At 45.9% G+C, this 19855-nt stretch overlaps 1 protein-coding gene across 1 annotated transcript in view; it reads left to right on the top strand.

The window, feature by feature from the left end:
• The window catches only part of CUNH6orf89 (chromosome unknown C6orf89 homolog), a 30675-nt gene continuing 10820 nt past the window's right edge, over nt 1–19855 (top strand). Inside the window, exons 1-3 of the mRNA XM_026658950.2 lie at nt 1–21; nt 5346–5553; nt 8833–8998. Of these exons, the coding sequence (XP_026514735.1) occupies nt 17–21; nt 5346–5553; nt 8833–8998 (379 nt within the window). The 5' untranslated portion in view covers nt 1–16. The remainder of the gene's footprint in view (nt 22–5345; nt 5554–8832; nt 8999–19855) is intronic.

The raw sequence follows: 19855 nt of genomic DNA, 5'->3' as shown, positions 1-19855 counted from the left end.
CCGGGCCTGAGCGTGGATGGGGTGAGGGGCACAGGAGGGGAGGGGTCACGGGGTAATGGGGGGGCAGAAAGGGAGCGGCCCGGGAGGGGTCAGGAGGCAGAGGGGTAATGGGGGGGCAGGAAGGGAGGGGGGGAAGGTCGTGGGGCAGAGGGGAGGGGTACTGAGGTAGGAGGGGGGCAGAGGGGAAGGTAATGGGGCAGAGGGGAGGGGTACTGGGGCAGAGGGGCAGGAGGGGGGCAGAGGGGAAGGTAATGGGGCAGGAGGGATGGTGGGGCAGAGGGGACGGTACTGGGGAAGGTCCTGGGGCAGGAGGGGTGGTGGGGCAGAGGGGAAGGTAATGGGCAGGGGGATGCGGAAGGGGGGTAACTGGACATGGAGAGAGGCAGGAAGGAAGGGGGGCCTCAGAGGGGTGGGGTTACTGGAGGGAAGGAGAGGGCAGGGGAGGGCAATGGGGATAGTGAAGGGGGAGCCTGGGTCAGGGGCAGTGAAGGTGCTGGGGGCAGGGCAGAGGGGGGAGCCTGATGGCCCAGGTGCACCTGGCAGGTGGAGGTACAGACGGATTCCCAGGGCACCCTACCCATTTGCTGCAAATCCCAGTTAGGGAGCCCATGTGCCCTTGCACCAGCTGCTGGGTGTCATAGTTCCCTTTTTACCCCTGCTGCGCTCCAACTGTGGAAAAATGAGAAGCGTGGAGCAGAGAAAAGGCCTTGGCCTTAGTTCAATAACAAACCAACTTGCAAGTGTTTGCGCTGCAGCTCTGGGGTGGGGGGAAGTGATCCCTTAAAGGGGGTACCCTCAGGCAAGGAAGGTCCAAAATTTCAGTATTGTACCAAAATACAAAATTTCAAGCAAACCTGGTGTCAGCAGAAGTAATCTAATTAAGGAACAAAATTTCAAGGCAATTTTTTAGGGGTTTTTTGGGGGGGGGAGGGCTTTCAACTTATTGCTGTCGTGTTTTGCAATCCAGCTTGCTATCGCATGAGAGCCAAATGCTGACAAGGGCTCTGATGCTGCAGTTGGAGCCCTGCCCCCATGCAAAGCCCCATGGTCTTAAACGGGGCTCTGTGCGGACTCAGGTGCAGGATGGGGTCTAGCTTTTTTTTTCCCTATTGCTCATGCAGAGTGAGGCACAGATGGGAAACCAACAGCATAAATGGTGACATGTAAATTTGATTTTTAAAATTTGTTCAGATTTAACATCCTTGGGTCTTATTAGTAATGTAGGTGAGGAAACTTGTCTTTCAAAACAAACAACGAGGAGTCCGGTGGCACCTTAAAGACTAACAGATTTATTTGGGCATAAGCTTTCGTGGGTAAAAAACCCACTTACCCACAAAAACTTATGCCCAAATAAATCTGTTAGTCTTTAAGGTGCCACCGGACTCCTGGTTGTTTTTGTGGATACAGACTAACACGGCTACCCCCTGATACTTGTCTTTTAAAAATTATTTTTAATCCAATAACATCTCTTTTAAAAATAGATTGCCACTTAAACCCAGATTCTGCAAACACTTATGCACACGCTTAACTTTCAGCATTGAAGTCAATGGGACTGCTCACATGCATGAAGTTGAGCAGATGTTTAAATGTTTGCAGGATTGGAACCTAAGGGCATGATCCTGAATAGAGCCTTGCAACCCAACCAGAACCTGACGGGACCTGACTATAGGTGGCTGGCCCAGGTCTGGTCATCTCTGATCACCTCTTCCTGCCTGTGGGCTCGGCGGGTTGTTCTACTGTGTGCCTCACTTCTGCTGGCCACCACATCAATATGCTGTGTATGCTGGGGCTCCTGTGTAGTGACAAGTCACACCCCCTCTCCTGCTGCAGGAGGTGGCCAGAGATGGATTGCTGGCACCAGGCATAGGGAGTGGGAAGCCCCCACCAGGCCGAGCCCAAAGGATGAGGTAGCACAGGCTCAGGGTGAAATGTCGGGTTTGGGTCTGTAAACCTCTCAACACTCTCAGGTTGGGTTTAGGTCAGTTGTCCTTCGCTCGGGTTTGGATCCTGGTCCAGCTTTAAATTTAGGCTTGAGCAGACCTCTAATCCTGAAAATACCTGCATGTAAATCACTTTAATCTCGTACATAAATGCAGGATTGGAGCTTTAAACTATAAATTCTTTAGTTCAGGAACCTTCCCTGCTGCTGTGTTTGTACATCACCTAGCACAATGGGTCCCTGATTGTCACTGGTTCACTACCATAAATAAGTACTAAATAATAGTAATAATTAATAACAGTAAACCTGATGGCTTTCCAATTAAAAAAAGCCAAAACAAAATGTAAAGACTTTTATTTCTCTAGTAGGCTTAGCCGTATAAGATATAGATGATTTATTTCCTACATGTATATAGCAACTAAGTAGAAGAGTTAATCTGTCATTCTTATTTCATAAATCATGTTGCATTGATCGGAAAGTAAATAATGGATGGATGTTTTTTAAGGCATCATTTATTTTAAAACAATGTTAGAAAAGGATTTTATTTTCCAGCAAGGAACACAGATTACTGTTGACTTTTGTTAAGGAAATGTGAAAGGTTTTCAATGGTAGTATATGATTTGTAGGTGTCATCTTCAATTATGCTCCCTAATAATGGATACTCCTATAGAGGGGGGCTAGTCTTATGACATATCTCAGCATTTTTGACACTGATGAGCTTCTGCTACTAGGGAAAGGAGAAAAATTGCATGATGTGACACTTACTGTAAGGATATCTGTTGGGAGCTGCTGCATGGAATTGCTGTCAGCAGTTACAAAACAAGTGCTCGATTTTGCAAGCTCTTTGTGCACAGCTCTCATTGAATTCACTGGAATTCTTTATGTGGAGGGCTCCCAGGATTGAGCTCTGGTATTTCAGCAAATGATACAAAGAGCTATACAGGAGCTACAGAGAAGCCCAATGACCTTTCAATCCATTTAGTACATCACTTGCGGTTCCAGTGCCAAGGCAACTAGAACAATCATAAAAGTTGAGCAAAGACAGTTTAATTTTCTGCAGATGCTCTGGCTCTTGCTTAGTTTGTGAATCAGTGTATTATATAGACTGACCGAAAGAGTCAGTAAAATAATAATATTTTTAGGGAGCCAGCTGTTTGTAAAGCAGCTAGCACACAAGTAGAAAAGGTACCTTTCCTAGAGAGCTTGCACTCTACAATCTAATCTTCCCCATGCTAGCTCCTGGATGTAGGGTGGGCTTCACAAAGGTGCTTAGGCTCCTAACTCCCATGAAATCAATGGGAGTTAGGCACCTAAATACCTATGGGAATCCCACCCAGAATGCTTACTACTCAATGGTGCTACTCATAAAAGTAAGAACTAATTACATCTTGTAGTATACATTTGCCTGATCAGGTCATAAATAAGCATGAGGAATGGAGAATGGCATATGACAAGAAGCAGAGCAAACTGGCAGTGTGGTGTAGCATATATCCCATTCCATCATTTTTTTTTTTTTTTTTAAGATTGCTTGTTAGTGTTTCTGATAGTGCAGGAATGGAGGGTAGAAATGTCATCACTTGGTTCTAGTTAATTGCTAAAGCTGGCAGGCTAGGAAACATTTTCAGATGACTACTTTAAGGACAACCAGATTTCAAATTTGGTTGCCTAACAAGGAAATATGATTTCTTGAATCTTTTTTTCTTGTGGGGGGAGGATTAGCAAAAATGAGTTGCTATTTAAAATGATATTTGCTTCACTGTGTGTCGTACTGCCCTTTGCGCCCTCAAGGACAAGCTGCCGAATTGATCTGTGGTTTTTAAAATACCGGATGAGTTGAGCGATTGGTCAGCGAATACATGTGTAATTAGCCATGTACACTGGTCTCCTAATAATGCTGTAGGGGGTGTATCAGACTGAGCGGAGCCAGAGGAGGAATTTCATGACATCGTGGACAAGCTATCCGCTCCTGCTGTTGGGTGGTGTTGAGAACAAAAGTGAGGCAGGAGCCCTGTTTCTGTTCTCCACCTGGGGTGAGCCTGAAACAGTCTGCACACCTAGGATTTTCACATACAGCCCAGCACGGAGGGTGCTTTCCTGCATGTGATTAAACTTCCTCTCTCCAAATAGATTTTTGGTTGCCCTAGGCTAGTGGATAATAGAATTTTCCAAGCTCAAAATGAAGAGCTAGGGGAAGGCCCTATATCCAGTCCCCTCCCCTCCAGTGCAGGATATTCACAAGTTTTTATGTGACTCTCTAATGATGGAACTGTTACAATCCGAAAAGGCTTATTTCCTTATGTCTTTCTACAGCCCATCCCCATTGTACAGTGCACAGTACAGTGGAGTGCTGATCCATGCATCCGATGAAGTGGGTTTTTTACCCACGAAAGCTTATGCCCAAATAAATCTGTTAGTCTTTAAGGTGCCACCAGACTCCTCGTTGTTTTTGCCCTCAAAAGCCATTTTGTCTCTTTCTTGTATTTGCGATGAGTTTCTCACTGTAGTACTTGGTTGTATAGAGATGCTATATGCGAATCAGTTTCAAGGAAACATAAAGGAAGAGCTTACTACTGGGAACTCTTACTTGCAGCTAGCAGATGTCGTATTGCCAATACCCAACAACGAGCTGGCCTTGGAATTAAATTGCAAGAATTTAAAATCGTGACCCTCCACTCACCCACGTGACTTATTTTTAACAAGAAAGAGGACAGAGGGACAAGGGATTCAATGAACAAAAGATGTGCCTGGTTAAAATAAGTGACTCACTAAAGCTATAACAGAAGAAAGCTTTGCCAATGCACATGTTTATTGTCTTCCATAGTGTTGACAGGTTTCAGAGTAGCAGCCGTGTTAGTCTGTATCCGCAAAAAGAACAGGAGTACTTGTGGCACCTTAGAGACTAATAAATTTGTTAGTCTCTAAGGTGCCACAAGTACTCCTATAGTGTTGACAGTGACCTTCAATGAGCAGTACGCTTTATGGGCCAGATCTTCAGTTTGGGTAAATGGATGTAGCTCTATGGATTTCAGTGAAGCTACACCTGTTTACACCAGCTGAGGATCGGGCCTTTTATCTCCATTGTCTGCCTAGTATCCTTATTAAATCCCATGACCCATAAGGCTATAGTTTCTTCTTTCTTATGATCCCTAGGAGACGCAGATGAAGCAAAGGAGGTTAAGGCTACAGCTAACTGCTTTCAGACGAACTCCCTTGATGTTTGAATGAACTATTTCTTTCTTTCGTGACAACCAGCTTTGTAGCTGTGCTGCCTTCCTTTCTCATTGAACCTTGAGGATGTGCACCTTTCTGTGGAGGGTGGCCTTGGGGGGTGTGGGGGTGGGTGGGTGGTGTGATGGGGAGCTTCTGAAGGTTTCTTGTTGCTTGACTGTGTTCAATCCCCTCTCAGGGATTTTTCACTGGTGGCCATGGAGCTTTCTGCCAGCGAACCCAGCATTTATGACAAGCTATCGGAGACCATTGACCTGGTGAGGCAGACTGGACACCAATGTGGAATGTCAGAAAAAGCCATTGAGAAGTTTGTCAAGCAGCTCTTGGAAAAGAATGAGCCCCAAAGGGGACCCCCCCGGTACCCTCTCTTGATGGCTCTCTACAAGGTAAGCCATCTTTCTGAGCTGCAGGGATGGGAGATGTTGACGCTTATACATACATGCCTTTTGAGGGTTTGACGTTCTTCCTCTACATAATGGCAACTGAGGCTTGTATTTCCCCATGATTAAATAATAAAGGCACAACAGCAAACTATCCCAATGAGAAAGAAAGAAAGGAAGGAAGGAGGTAGTTGTCCTGTTCTACTTGACACTACTGAGGCCTCAGCTGGAGTACCCTGTCTAATTCTGGGTTCCACACTTTAAAAAAGATGTGGGCAATTGGAGAGAGACTAGAGAAGAGCAACCAACGTGCTAAAAAGTTTAGAAAACCTGACTTATGAGGAAAGGGTTAAAAAAAAACCAAAAAAAAAAAACACCACCTGGGCATGTTTACTCTTGAGAAAAGAAGAGTGAAGGAGCGGACCTGATAACAGTCCTCAAATATGTTAAGGGCTGTTATTAAGAGGACAGTGATCAATTGTTCTCCATATCTGCAGACGGTAGGACAAGAAGTAATGGGCTTCATCAGTAGGGATGAAAGGGAGATTTAGGTTAGATATTAGGAAATACTTTCTAACTATAAGAATAGTTAAGCACAAATAGTACTCCTGGGGGAATTCTGCACCAAAAAAATTAAAATTCTGCAAAATTCTGCATATTTTATTTGTTAAAACAACACAACATAATCACTCCAGTTTCAATTATTTTGGTAATTTATTTCAAAATACCCGTCAACAATACAGACAACAGCAAGAAAGATTCCCCCAGGAGTAGAGAGTTAAAGAAATCCTTACAACAACCCAGTTCCAGTTGGGTGGGTGGGGGGCGGCGCTGGAGAGGACTGTGTAGGGCGCACAGACACCAGCACCCCCCTCCCCAAAGAGCCCAGCCACGGGGCACCCCACGGCCCAGACACCAGCACTCCCAGAGCCTTTACTACCCCCAGCTTCTTTACTGTTCTGCCAGGGGACATGGTGTGGTGCAGCCCAGCCCTTCCTCACTCTTTGCCAGAGCTGGGTCTTCAGGGCCCTCTCCCATCCCTGGCAGAATGAGGATCAAGCAGAGCGAGCAGCCACCAGCCCAGCCAGGCTGGGCGCTCCGCTTACTGCGAGCTGGACTCTGCAGAATCCAGCGGCCCATCTTGGCAGTCAGCAGCTCTGCAGGCCCAATTCTGCGGGGGAAACTGAATCCTGCAAAATTCTGCATTGCGCAGTGGCGCAGAATTCCCCCAAGAGTAAAATAGGCTTCCAAGGGAGGTTGTGGAATCCCCTTCTTTGGTGGTTTTAAAGAACAGGTGTCGCAGTGCTTGAGGTTATTTGGTCCTGCCTCAGTGCAGGGGGCTGGACTAGATGACTTTGTGAGGTCTCTTCCAGCCCTACATTTCTGTGATTCTATGATTTTCTTGAGGAGTCTCTCTGACTTTGCTATAACTAGCCACGTTCATATCCCTGCACCCATTCTCCAGTGAGATTGCTTGAAGAAGATATGTTGACTGAGCTTTGGAACTGCCCCCAGTGTGTTGAAAGACGAGTGTCTAGGCATCCCCCTCTTAAAGAATGCCTCTGAGCTAATGAAAACTCATCACATCAGCACTTTTAGTGGAAACTTTAGTTTCCTAGTGTGATTGATATAGAGGCAGTGGTTCCCAAACTGGGGTTCGTGAACCCCTGGGGGTTCACAAAGTGTTACAGGGGGTTCTTGGGAAAAAATTCCCTAATGGCGGACAGAGCTGTCCATAGGGACCCCGGGCAGCATGGGGCAAGCAGTCCGGAGCCTCTGGACTTCCAAGAGCTAAGCAGATCAAAGCAAACATATCTATCACACTGAGGAGATTTAAACTTCAAAACTCCTTATAAGAAATGGAAAGGGAGGTGGATATTTTTTGCTGTTTTTAAAATAAATAGGCAGCTAGTATTGTTTTTAAAATTATTATGAAGAACAAGTTTAAGCTTTGTTGTAACGTGCGTTGTTTGCCTGGACTGCTCAAGACCTGAATGCTTGTGTAGGAGGAACTCTGAGCTGGTTTCTTAAATATCTTTATGCTATTTCACATCTGATACTCCTTGATGAAACGTAGGAGCCTTGTCTTATAACAGACTTATTCAAAGTGATACAAGCTACGAAAGTGAGATCTTGGAAAAGTGTTGCCGTTTTCATAATGTAAAATAAAAATAAATAAATATAAAAATACTCTAATGATAAATAATAAATAGTGTGTAATAAAATGTGTTTTTATGATATGCTTATATTTCCAAGATCACTACTTTTTATAATTTACACTCAGGTAAAGGAGAAAATCCCTGGAAATATTCATTTTTAGGAGGGGGTTCATGAGACTTGACATTTTAGTGAAAGGGGTTCACGGGTTGTTAAAGTTTGGGAACCACTGATATAGAGGAAGGATGGGACTTGTGGTTAAAGCTCAGGGTAGGGACTCAAGAGATCTGGGTTGTACTCCTGGCTCTGACACAGACTCCCCATTGACCTTGCACCTGTCTGCATCTGTTTTCTCATCTTAAAATGGAGATGCACCCCTCAAGAGGTTTCAAAGTAGGGTATTTATTGGGTAGGGGTGGTGGGTAAGGAGACAATTTCCAGTAGGGAGTGGTCAGATATTTGCTACAATGATGAGAAATTTCCCATTAAAAATTCTACTGGATATAATTTTATTGTCCTCTTCTACAACGGACTCTAAAGATTTTTTTGTCATCAAAAGAGGTCCAGTTTTGTCATTCCCAAGAATACACAAATGCTACATAGTGAGACGGGGGGGTCTTCTGGTTTGTATTCCTAGTTCTGTCAACTCACTGTGATTTCTTTGGGGTTTATTGTGCCTGATTGTACCAATGAAATAACTTCACCAGAGTGTTTTGAGGCTTGGTTAATGCTTGCAAAGTGCTTTGAAATCCTTGCATAAAAGATGCTATGGAAGTGCAAAATATCTGATTAGAGACTAGGAGTCTAGAACTGTTCATGGAGATCCCTGGCCTTTCTGATGGAGAATGTTAGTATTTAAGTGTTAAAAACAACCCCCCATGTCTGCAGATGTTTGTTTAAATACCAATTATCTTCATTCTTGTACAGCTCCAGTGAACGGAACTGAATGAGAAGTCTATACCTGCATGTGACTAGCATTGCTGTTTAAATGAGGTGTCTCAGCGGAAGTTAAAACACGCACAGCTCAGACACTAGAACCCTTCTTCATACCTGGACGGAAAAAGTTTCCATTCTGAAGACGTCTCCTTCTTTCAGTGTAATTAATCACTTGCCTGTCTTCTCTCACAGGGCCTGCTTACCCTGGGCTTAATCTTGCTAACTGCGTACTTCGTGATGCAGCCGTATAGCCCTTCGCCACCTGAAACCACGCTCTCCAGAGCCCATGCCTGGGGCTTCCTCGTCGGTCACATCCGGCTGCTGTCTTTGCCTATTGCCAAGAAGTACATGCTGGAGAGTAAGGAAATAATTTCTTTGCTGTTGCTTAACAGATGTAGTGAGGCCGGAAAGACAATTGACTCCGAGTTGAATAGTAACTGCACACGCCTGCTGAATATTTCACTTTCCACCAAACTAATAACACTTTACTGTGATTGCACCAGTCTTGTTTCTAGCACCGTATTTACACGCAGTCTGTTTTATCAGTAGCCAGAGCATGAAGTTAGCCTGAATAAGATTCCCACAAGCAGTTTCCAGTGTGTAGATCTGGGCTGGGGTGTATCTTCTCTATTAACTTTTTATATCAAATCCTTCTCTTCTTCTAGTACCAAAGGCCCTGGTGGAGAAGTTCACTTTCCCTCTACCAGCATATAAAAACAGTGTCCTTGCTTGAAGTGGCTCAGTAAGGTACTCAGATGTTGCAGTGATAGATTGATTTCCCCGTAAATGCTGCCTCTTCGTTCTCGGTTAAGTAAGTGGGAGGTAGCTTTGTAAATCGAAGACCCCTGCAGTTCTGATTGGTTTAGGGAAAGGCAAGCTTTGCCCATTAGTGTGTTGGGAGAAGACTCTGGGCTTAATAACTGCAGCTTTTGTACACCTAGAACTCCCAGGGAAGTCAATGGCAGTTCCATGCATGGGATAGCGAGAGCATTGAATCCCTGAGTAGGTTTGTCAGTGTCACAGTGATGAACACAGTGTAAATGCCTGGATAGACATAATAGGAACGGAAAAGTTTGTGCTAAGTTCTCGTTTCCATTCTAAGTCAATTTCCACCAACCCAGTGGGACCGTGGGTGGGCAGTAGCATAGGGTCCTGTGGTAATTTTGATAAATCCCTCCTCCAGACTCCAGTAATGGCAATAAAGTTTTCAGTTATTCTAACTGAGAAGGTGGCGTGATAGTGATTGTCTTGCAGCCCATTGTAAAGCAAAGGCTCAAGTTCTTGCCCTGAGTTGGTTTATATTTAGCGGCAGCGGTTCATTGTGTTAGAGTTCCATTATCTGGCTTTGAACTTCCTGTATCCGCTAAAAAGGACCCTCTGAAATGCCAGCTCCATTCTGCCTTTTCTCTGAGTGTCTCTCTCTGTTCCGTTGACATAAACACTAGACGGGCTATTGATTGAATCCCAAGTGGGTGGGTCATGGTATCCCTCGTTCATTTCCTAGCTTGCAAATTGGGATTTCATGGGCAAAAAAACCAGAGGAGAGGCCTCTGATTCCACGCTGGCATTGGTAGCCTGCTTATCTAACTCTCCCTACGTGTACTTGCAAAAATGTCCTTCATGCCAGTAAAATGTGTCTCAACTTCTCTGCTGGAAAGAGAAACACGGCAGATAGTTCTAGGCTTTCAATTTTTTTTAACTTGATCTAGTTAATAAAATGCCAAAATACTTCTTAAACACTTTCAGATGCTGCAATTTGTATGTACGTGGTTGTCTTGAGTGGGGAGAGGACAGTAAGGTTTCCTGACACTGTGGGGAATATCTAGGAAAGAGGCGAAGTCCCAATTCAGCTTCTGTTGAAGTCAATGAGCATCTTCCTATTGAGTTCAGTGGGAGCTGGATCAGCCTTTTTATGTTGGGGTGAATGGTAGGAGATGGAAAGGCATCCTAAGGGAATAGGAAAAGCCAGGGACTCTGGGAAGTTGGGAGAAGTTGTTAAAAATGTTTAAGTACCATAACTTTGCATGGATTTTAAGTCTATTCTAGATGGTGAAGCAGTGTGGTTTGACTAAAGGCCAAGGAGTCAAAGATAACCCCCCAGGCTTTGCAGATCAAGTGCTGTGGGACTGTTTCATTTTGGGGGGGTTATTTTTGTGTGCCACCTATGTGGTAACCATAGCACCCAGACTTGAGCTCTGCAAGGTAGGTTTAGTGTCAGGAATAGGGATGTCATCTCTCATTGGAGCTGTCTCTTGGAAGAGGGAGCTGTGTATCCAGGGCGGCCGATGTTGATTGCTGAGGTGGCGTGTACATGAGCAGTGCTGGTGATTGGCTGTTTCACAGTGCTGCAGTGTGATTGGGGCCGTATAAAAAATAGTGCAGAGAAGCTAAAACAAGGGAGAGCTTGGGAGATAAAGAGGGAGTTCAGGCAGTAGCTGGTGTCCACAGCCCACTGCTGGGAGACCACCCCTTAGTTGATCAGTGCCGCAGACCTTCTCCGACCCCTTCCAGCCTGGCAATTTGATGGGAAAATCCAGCTGACTTCATGTTCCCTGGAACCTGTAAACACGCCTGGCTCCATTTTCCTGCCCAGTGCTTCTGTAGGAAGTGTAGTTCACAGCTTGGCTAGTCACTGTTGCTACAATTCCCACACAGGATAGATAATAAAAGGGAATGAAGGCTGCTGCTTGTCTCGGCAAATGGAATACTGGGCACCCTGATAATTAAAAAACGTTAATAGCTATGGTTTGACCATGAGGAAACCAGTTTAGGGGCCTAAAATATTCTGCCAGTGACCTCTGTGGAGGGGCCAAGTGTCTGGGATGAGTTCTGATTTTCTTTCAAACTTATAGCTTCATGAGTTCAGTGGAGCCTCTTTTAAATCTCTCTTCATGTGCTGTGCTTGACTTAACTAAAAGGGCAGTGGGGAGAGAAAATAGCAGTACATGTATGTTGGAGGGATGTCACCACTGAGGGAGAGGAGTCATTTAGGGTAGTCCAGGGGTGTGGAGCAATGAGATAGGAGAAAGGAAACAGGCCGAATGTCAGGAAATGCAGTGAGATCGAGAAACTGGAATAGTCTCCAAGCAAGGCAGAAGCACCGTCCCTTTGGACATTTAAAACTGGGCAACATGCTAGCCTGAGACACATGCTAGAAAATATATTGCAAGGATCTTGCACTGGCAAAGGAGGAAGGAAGGTGGCACAGTTAAGGCCCTTGACAGAGACTTGGGAGGTCTGGGATCAAGCCTGGCTATGATGCAGATTTCCAGTGTGACCTTGGGCAAGTCACTTATCTCTCTGGGTCTCAGTTTCCCCATCTGTAAAATGGGGATTTTAATCTACCACCCATTGCCTGTTTTATCTATTTAGTTCTTTGTGGGTTTAGGGTTTCTTACTATGGGAATGTACTGTGCCTTGCATAGTGGAGCCCTGATCTATAGGCCCCACCCATCATGCACTGCTCCTGTAGTAATACTAGGGTGGTGTAGATGACCACGTGGGTTTTTCCCTCTTTGGTTTTTATGATTCGTTTAGCTCTGAGGCCCGTTTTGGGTTAAACTTTCAACATTCCCTTAGTGCTCCAGCCTTTCTTACTGCTTACTACAGGAAGGTCATAATGCTGAGTTTGTCATCCCACTCATTTCCATGACTGTAGGTTGTGATGGTCCTAAAGGCAGGATTAGGCCTTTGCTAAGAATGGCCCAAAAGGAGAAACTGTGCCAGGAGGCAAAAAGTGATAAAGCAGCTAAAGGGGAAGGAAAAAGGAGTGGAGAAAAATACTAACCAAGGGATCAGAGATCATTTTCTAGGGGGACTGATTATGACACCCAGAGTCTTTCACATCTTGGTCACCAGTTCAAATCCAGCTGAGGCTGATATTGATTGAAAGTCCCCTGTCAGGGGTTCTGAGGCCACTATGGGTATGTCTACACTACACACTGAGCTCGGCTTCTGATTCACGTTTGAGCTCAAGACCCCCTTCCATGCACACACACATCAGTCTGTCTTGGGCCAGCAAGTACTCAGGGTCCTAGGACCCTGCTAGGGGGATGAGTCCAAGTCCCACTGTGACTCAGATCCAAGTCCTGACATTGTGCAGTGTGCACACAGCTCAAATTGTAGACCAGAGTCAGAAGGTCTGCGTAGTGCAGTATGGATGTATGAGCACAGCTGGGAGCCCGGGGTCCAGCAATTGTTAACCCAGGTTTACAATGCAGTGTGGACGCTCAGAGTTAACACAGAGTTCACAAGCCCGGGTCTCTCAGACACATGTTCAGTGTAGACGTACCTTATATGAAATAGGCCTGACAGCCTCGGTCTAGTTCTTGGTAGACAAACATTGGCCATGCAAAACCCACCAACCTAACTGGCACTATCACGGGCAGCGTCTGTATAGAGGCAAGGGGCTGCCAGGCACCAGGGAGTGTTGTGAGGATGTGTGATAAGGATTGTGAGCCCCTCATACTATGGCAATGGGGGGGCCATACAAGCACCTAGTCAAAATAGATAGGCGCTTTTCCCATGGGCATGTGGAGCTGATACATGGTAATGGATGGGATATAAATAGCTTGACAGACTGACCAGCTGGTTCTCATAAGGTTCCTTCCCCACCCCCACCCCCACATCAAAGTAGCTGCATACCTCGGATATTTTTATTCTCATTTCAATGTGAATTTAGATGCCAGATTGACAGCTGTGGATAGCTGAACCCTTCTCAACAGAACAGGTGCAGCCTGGGCTGCGTCAGCTCAAGCCTCCTTCACACAACCTGCTTGCCTGCCACACACCTGCCTTGGAAGGAGCCACTCTAGGGGCAAGTGGATAATCCACTGTCAGTGACCTACTAGTGATGTTCTTTGTGATGTGGATTCCTGAGAAATGGCCTGAGACCCAGTTCACCAAACTCATTTCACACAGGTCCCCAAACAACCTTCAGATTGTTGTTGTATTACTGTGGTCCCAGGAGTCCGAGTCATGGGCCAGGACCTCGTTGTGCTAGTTGCTGTCCAAACACAGAACACAAAGCTAGTCTCTGCCCCAAGATGCCCACCCGGGGATGTTAATAGCTTTCAGTCACAACTCAGGCTGGATTTGAGCCAGCAAACTTGAGGGAGAAGGTTCCACTGCCCGTTTATGATCTCCTGAGCTGCCCAGCTCACCGCAACAACTTTCTCTTTGGACGCTTATTTTCTGCTTCACGTTTTGGTCGCATACTAAAATGAAAAGAATAGTGAATATGTTCCACCCTCTCCATTTCCCATAGGGGCCCTCAAGTTGTCCGTGAATCACTTGGACACAACAAAGGGTTGGTTTTTGTGTGTGTGTATTTAAATTTTCAGTGGGTTGGAACTTTATTCTCAAATCTTTCTGCCCCCCAAATTGTTAATGAAAACCTCAAGGATTATATCCTTTTCTGAATGGTGTTTATGCTAATATTACCTGCTATCAGGTCCACTAAATGCTCCCCTCAACATGCTTTGCAACTGCATTTTATTTGGTGTGAAGGCAGCCACCCCTGAGATGAAATAAACAAGTCCTGTATCATTGCGCCTGTGGTAAAATAATCTTCCTTGGTGTTTCTGCCATGAAATTGAATGAAATGCCCATGTTGGCAGGAGGAGCTACCCTTATCTAGGGCCTGATCCTGACTGAGCATCCTCTACCCTGATTGAAATCAATGGGATCTGCAGGTGCTCAGCACTTCCGAAAATCAGGCCTAAGACGTCTCATGCAAGGCACACAAAAACTGCAGCATATAAGATCAGAGGCTGCTCGTGGAAACGTTAGCCCATGTGACTCTCCCCAGACCACAGAGGGGAGTAGGTGTTGGAGGTGAGATTAGAGTTTGGGAGTTCCTGGCTCCCAGTCCTGTGCTCAGACTACCAGGCCACGTAGATCGGAGGAGTCTAAAAATGTATTAAAACAGATTGTGGATGAAACTGATCAAAAATCAGCCTTGCCATGGTTGTCATATTTAAGCAACAAAATGTAACTGAAGTGTGGTTATCATGTTGCAGAGCTCCCCTCGGGTGCAGTTGAGTGCTAAGTGTGGGGGAGATCACAGAGGGAGTGGTTAGCTGGCCCTGAACAGTTGGGAGAAAGTACAACAGCAATGTTTGTCTTTTGGCTGGCCACCGCCAGTTTTGCCTGAGGCTTATTTGGCTCCCAACCATGTTCCAGCTTCCCTGTGAGCTTAACCCTTTCCAGAGCAGCCTTTGCTGGGCCAGCCACCCACAGATGTCTGTGTCTATGGGATTTATATGGCCCTGATTACTGTAACATCTGAGCACCTCACAATCTTTAACATATTTGTCCTCACAGCCCCCTGTCAGATAGGGCAGTGCTATCATTATCCCATTTTACAGACAGAGGACTGAGGCGTTGAGGATATATCAATACTATAAGGGCTACAGCTGCATTGTAGCACTATAGCGTAGACTCTTGATACAGCACCGAAAGGAGATTTTCCATAAATCCATCCCCTTCGAGAGGCAGTAACTAGGTTGACGGTGCCACATGACAAAACGACTTAGCAGCATTTACACCGAGACTTAGGTCAGCTTAACTGTCTCTCTCAGGGGCATGAATTTTTCTGGTGGAGCAGGAACCGAACCTGGGTCTCCCATGCCAGCGCACTGACCACTGGACAAGCCTTCCTTTCTACCATCAACCACAAACCTTGGTGAGAGACAGATGATGATTTTCATTCGCTTCCCAGCAAAAAGCACTTCTGCCTAATAGGGCACTCAGCTTTTGCACCAACTTCACTATGCCTCAGGGCTCCCTCTGAATCTTGTTGCTGCTGCGAGCTCTTGAGACATAATAGCAGACACATGTGTTGGCTCATGTTTTTAAAAATAAAGGAAAAGGAAAAGTCAGGCTGGCTTTGCAGTGAAGGGTGATGTAGAGTCTTCATATTTTTCAGCTTTACTTTGGCCCTCATTCAAGCAGTGGGATTGTTTATTTGAAATTGCTGACGGTAAACTATTATTTCGGGATTGTGGAATGCAGAAAACTTGCTATGTTTTTGCATTTGGAAGACTCCAGTATCTCTCCCATTCCCTGGCTCCCTCCTCCGCCCCACTCCCCCTGCCCTTGTATGTTTGTTAGCGGAGGTTTCTGGGGGAAGCACTGATGTGCTACACCTGTGAATGATACCTGCCTCTCAGGGCTATTGTGAAGCTTCATGTGTGTGTTGTGATCCTTGGATGGAAGCAGCTATAGAATTGCAAAGTGGTGGTGTAATTTTCCTGTCCGAGTTGTGCTGGGAGTCGGCGTTGTGTATGCTGCCTTACGGGGCATCTGCTCATAGCTGGAGGTGCAGGGTGGAGTGGATTTCTTAAAGGGTCTTTCAGCCAGGCAGAACTTTTATCTTTCAATGAACAGGTTAGTTGCTGCAGAATTGCCCTGCTTATTCTGATCACTTGTTTACATGAATTGTGAATCCGACCATTCAAATGAAGTTGGAGATTTTATTTCCCCATTTTTAGTTGGATCAGAATGATTATTCAATCCCTCTAGCTATGAGTGAAAGATGTTCTTTGACCAGCCACTTGCCCATTGGTGAAATGCGTGGCTTTGACCCATGAGACATTGACCCGTTTGACCCAGAACAAACCATAGGCTATTTTGTTAGCAGGTTTCCCTTGGTAGATGCTTCCCACCAGCTTTGAAGGGAGATGAGCTATATCCAAATTACCCAGAGATAGGGATGAGGATTGTGAGCGCTAGGCAGGGGCCATCTCTTTGTACTGTGTTTGTACAGTGCCTAGCAGAATGGGGTCTGGGTCCATGCCTGGGTCCCTTAGGTGCTAATGCAATATAAAACAGAACCTGGCTTACGTGAGGAGAAGGTCAGGTTCCCTTAGGTACCCCGCCCCCCCCAGATCCTGGCCTATGCCCAGGGAATGGGAGCACGGCTCAGACACCCCCTGAGAGGCAAGCCCCTCCCATACCCCATTCTCACATGAGGGGTGCAGTGAGAGGGGCTCAGACTCCCCTAGAGGAGTAGAGGACCCCAGGTCCTGGCGCACACACACAAGGGGAGAATGTGGGGCTGACAGGCATCTCTGCCCCCATTCTCCCTTAGTTCCTCTGACACTCACCCTCTTGTCCCCTTCCCAGTGTCCCTCCTCCGACCCCTCCAACCTCCCCTACTGTCCATCCCCAGAATCCCCGCTTCCCAGAATCCTTCCTCCCTCCCCTGCCAGCAAGCTTTACACATCTCATTTCTTTTTTTTTTACAAAAGTACTTTGATTACATTCCCCCAAAATGAACCCCCTGCCCCCCCGACACAGCCAGATTTTAGCAAGGTGCTTTCCCACCCTTCCCAGATTTCTGACTGAGATGAGACTTGACCTGATGCTGGCTGGGTAAGTTCTTGGGGATCAAAGGCTTACTGCTCAGCCCCTCAAGCTATTCAGCTGCCGTGAAAGTTTTCCACCTACAAATCCTGTTAGCCTCGCTGTCTGCACATGCTCAGTGATCTGTTTGGCGCTTGACCCTTACTCCAGAGCCCAAATGGAAAGCCAAATTCTTTCTAATAACATTCTGAATTTTGTTCCCCCACCAAGGGCTAGTGGGTACCATGTGCTCTGGGGGTAGCCCTCAAGCGAGTGAGAACCTTGTGTCAGGATCAGATCCAAGGTTTGATCCCTAGGTCTGGGCCAAAAAACATTGGCAGAATATACCTTTTCAGAAGCTGTTTATTTGGGAGGGGGGGGCTGTATCTTTGGAACCCTTTGGTCAAGTGACCTCAAATTTGGATCACTACCCATACTCCGCACCCCCATGAAGCATCTGGATTTTAGAGCACTAAGAAGAGCCTTTCATAGAATATCAGGGTTGGAAGGGACCTCAGGAGGTCATCTAGTCTAACCCCCTGCTCAAAGCAGGACCAATCCCCAGATAGATTTGCCCCAAATCCCTAAATGGCCCCCTCAAGGATTGAACTCACAACCCTGGGTTTAGCAGGCCAATGCTCAAACCACTGAGCTATCCTCCCCCCCCCAAAATGACCTCTCAATCTTAACTGTAGTGCAGCTAGTGCTCCATTGTAATAATAAACACTCCTGTGAAAATAGGCCTTTCTGAACTCATCTGATGTCTGCCGCACCAACATGGTCTCATTCTGACTTTATATTATAAATGACTGTGTTAATTTTTAGCCTAGTTTAAAAATCTTTTTATTTATGGAGGAAGGATGGTCCTTGTAGCAAAGATGTGATTTCTGGCCCTGGCTTGGCCACTGTCTTGCTGTGTGATTTTGAGCAAATCGCTTCATCTCCGTGCTCTTAGTTTCCACAGCTGTAAAATAGGGATGATCACTGCTTCCTTCCTCAGAGACTAAATTGCATTAATTAATTAATATCTGTAAAGTGCTTTGAGATTCTTAGGTGGCAGACTTTTCAGAGAGTCGTATTAGAGGATCTTACAGTTATGTAGTGCTTGTCATCCCGATGGACCCCAAAGCACTTTGCAAGCTGAATCATTAGGTATGGGATGTAGAAACTGCAGTAGAGACAGCAGAACAAAAATATACACCATACAAATGGGCGAGTGAGCCACTCGAGGGGGCGTAGAGGTTAGAAGTCGGCAGTGGTGCTAACGTGGCCGTTGGCTGGTTGTGTCTCAGAGGCAAGCACAGATGGGAGATGACTCTGGAATGGAGGCCAAAGGCATTTCAGTGCTGTCAGGGCTGGCTAGAGGAACTGAGAGCCTTTGTTTAGCCGTGCTCAATCTTGGCCCAGAAACGGGGTACCTAGCAACACCAAGATGAGGCCTGCATCCTTCCGCAGATTTAATGAAGCTGTTGTTTAACGCCGTAGTTTGTCCAGATAAAGGATTCTGGTCATAAGCATGAAGACAGGTTTCTGTGACTTTGGCCGCATATTCTTTTGCTGTCATGGCAATAGTGGTTCATTTAGAACAGAGACCTCACTTTTAGGTTAAGGGCTCCGTTCTGCAAAGCCCTACTTCCAGAAGGGCTCGTTAAACTAGCAGAAAATGACATCACAAGCTCCCGTGGCTGAAAGTTGAAGCAACTGGAAACATGGAGTGCATTTGTAACAGTGAGGGCAATTGACCATTGGAATAATTAGGGATGCAGTTGGAGTCTTCATCCCTTGCAGTCTTTAAATCAAGATCAGATGTCTTCCCAAAGGGTCTGTTCTAGCTCAGTGACAAGTTATTGGGCTCAGTGCAGGAATTCAAAATCCTCTGCAGGAAGACACAGTAGATGACCATAATGGCTCTTCTGGCCTTAAAGTCTGGGAAAATAGCCCCTTTTTCTTGTGATCTCTCCCATTGACGTCCATAAAAGTACTTGTGAAAAAGGCCTGCAAAGGTGAGTAAGGAGTTCTTGGGTCTCAAGCAATCATCAGAAATTGGAGACCCCCTCAGAAATTTGTTGGACTATTCAAAATATTTCCCGTTGTGCAGGGGTCTCATTAAAGCCATTTTGAAAGGCCTGTGGTTTAAGCAGCTGTGTAGCAGTACGCAGATGTTGTTATGGAAGGATCAGCAGATGTCCATCTCAATCGCATCTAGTGCACCTAAAATCTGAATAGATAAATCATCCACTGACTCTCAAAGCAACAGGATAGATGAGTCATTTTGCCATGCTTGTAGGGGTCCACCTCAAGTCTGAATTCGCCTTTGAATAGCCTTGGGTTAAAATTAGTCACGCTTATTCCACAGCTGATTGGAACCCAGATCTCTGAGGCTTATTTGTCGACCCACCCAGATTTCCACTGCTCTGGTACTTTCTGACAATGCAGCTCCCATCCTGTGAGGAGGCTGCAGTATTGGGTGGTGGTTATTGGAAACTGACCAGCACAATAGACTTAGAAGGAAAAAAACAAAAATTGAGCACACAGCAAAACAGCATATAGACCAGCACTCTTTAAAGGCCTGATCCAAAGCACATTGAAATCAATTAAAAGACTCCTGTGGAACCAGGATCAGGTGGGTTTAGTGCTGTTACTGGTTAAGACTTCCTAGGACTTGTTCAGAGAGAGGAGGCAGGAAACCCAGAAGAAAATGTGTCTGAAACCAGGTTGGAAGGCTTCTTTGCTTGACTGTCTCGCTGCCGTGTCTGCTTGGTGCAGGGAGCTCTTTTCCATTCAGCATGAATGATGGGGGCCGTACCTTTCTCTAAAGGCAGCATCTAGAACAGTGACTGCAAAAAAGCTGGGACCTGATCTAAAGCCC

Source organism: Terrapene carolina, unplaced genomic scaffold (assembly GCF_002925995.2).
Source record: "Terrapene carolina triunguis isolate 2854851 unplaced genomic scaffold, T_m_triunguis-2.0 Scaffold552, whole genome shotgun sequence".
NCBI classification, from domain to species: domain Eukaryota; kingdom Metazoa; phylum Chordata; order Testudines; family Emydidae; genus Terrapene; species Terrapene triunguis.
Note: the sequence above shows the minus strand (reverse complement) of the source record. Positions and strands in the feature narration are given on the sequence as shown.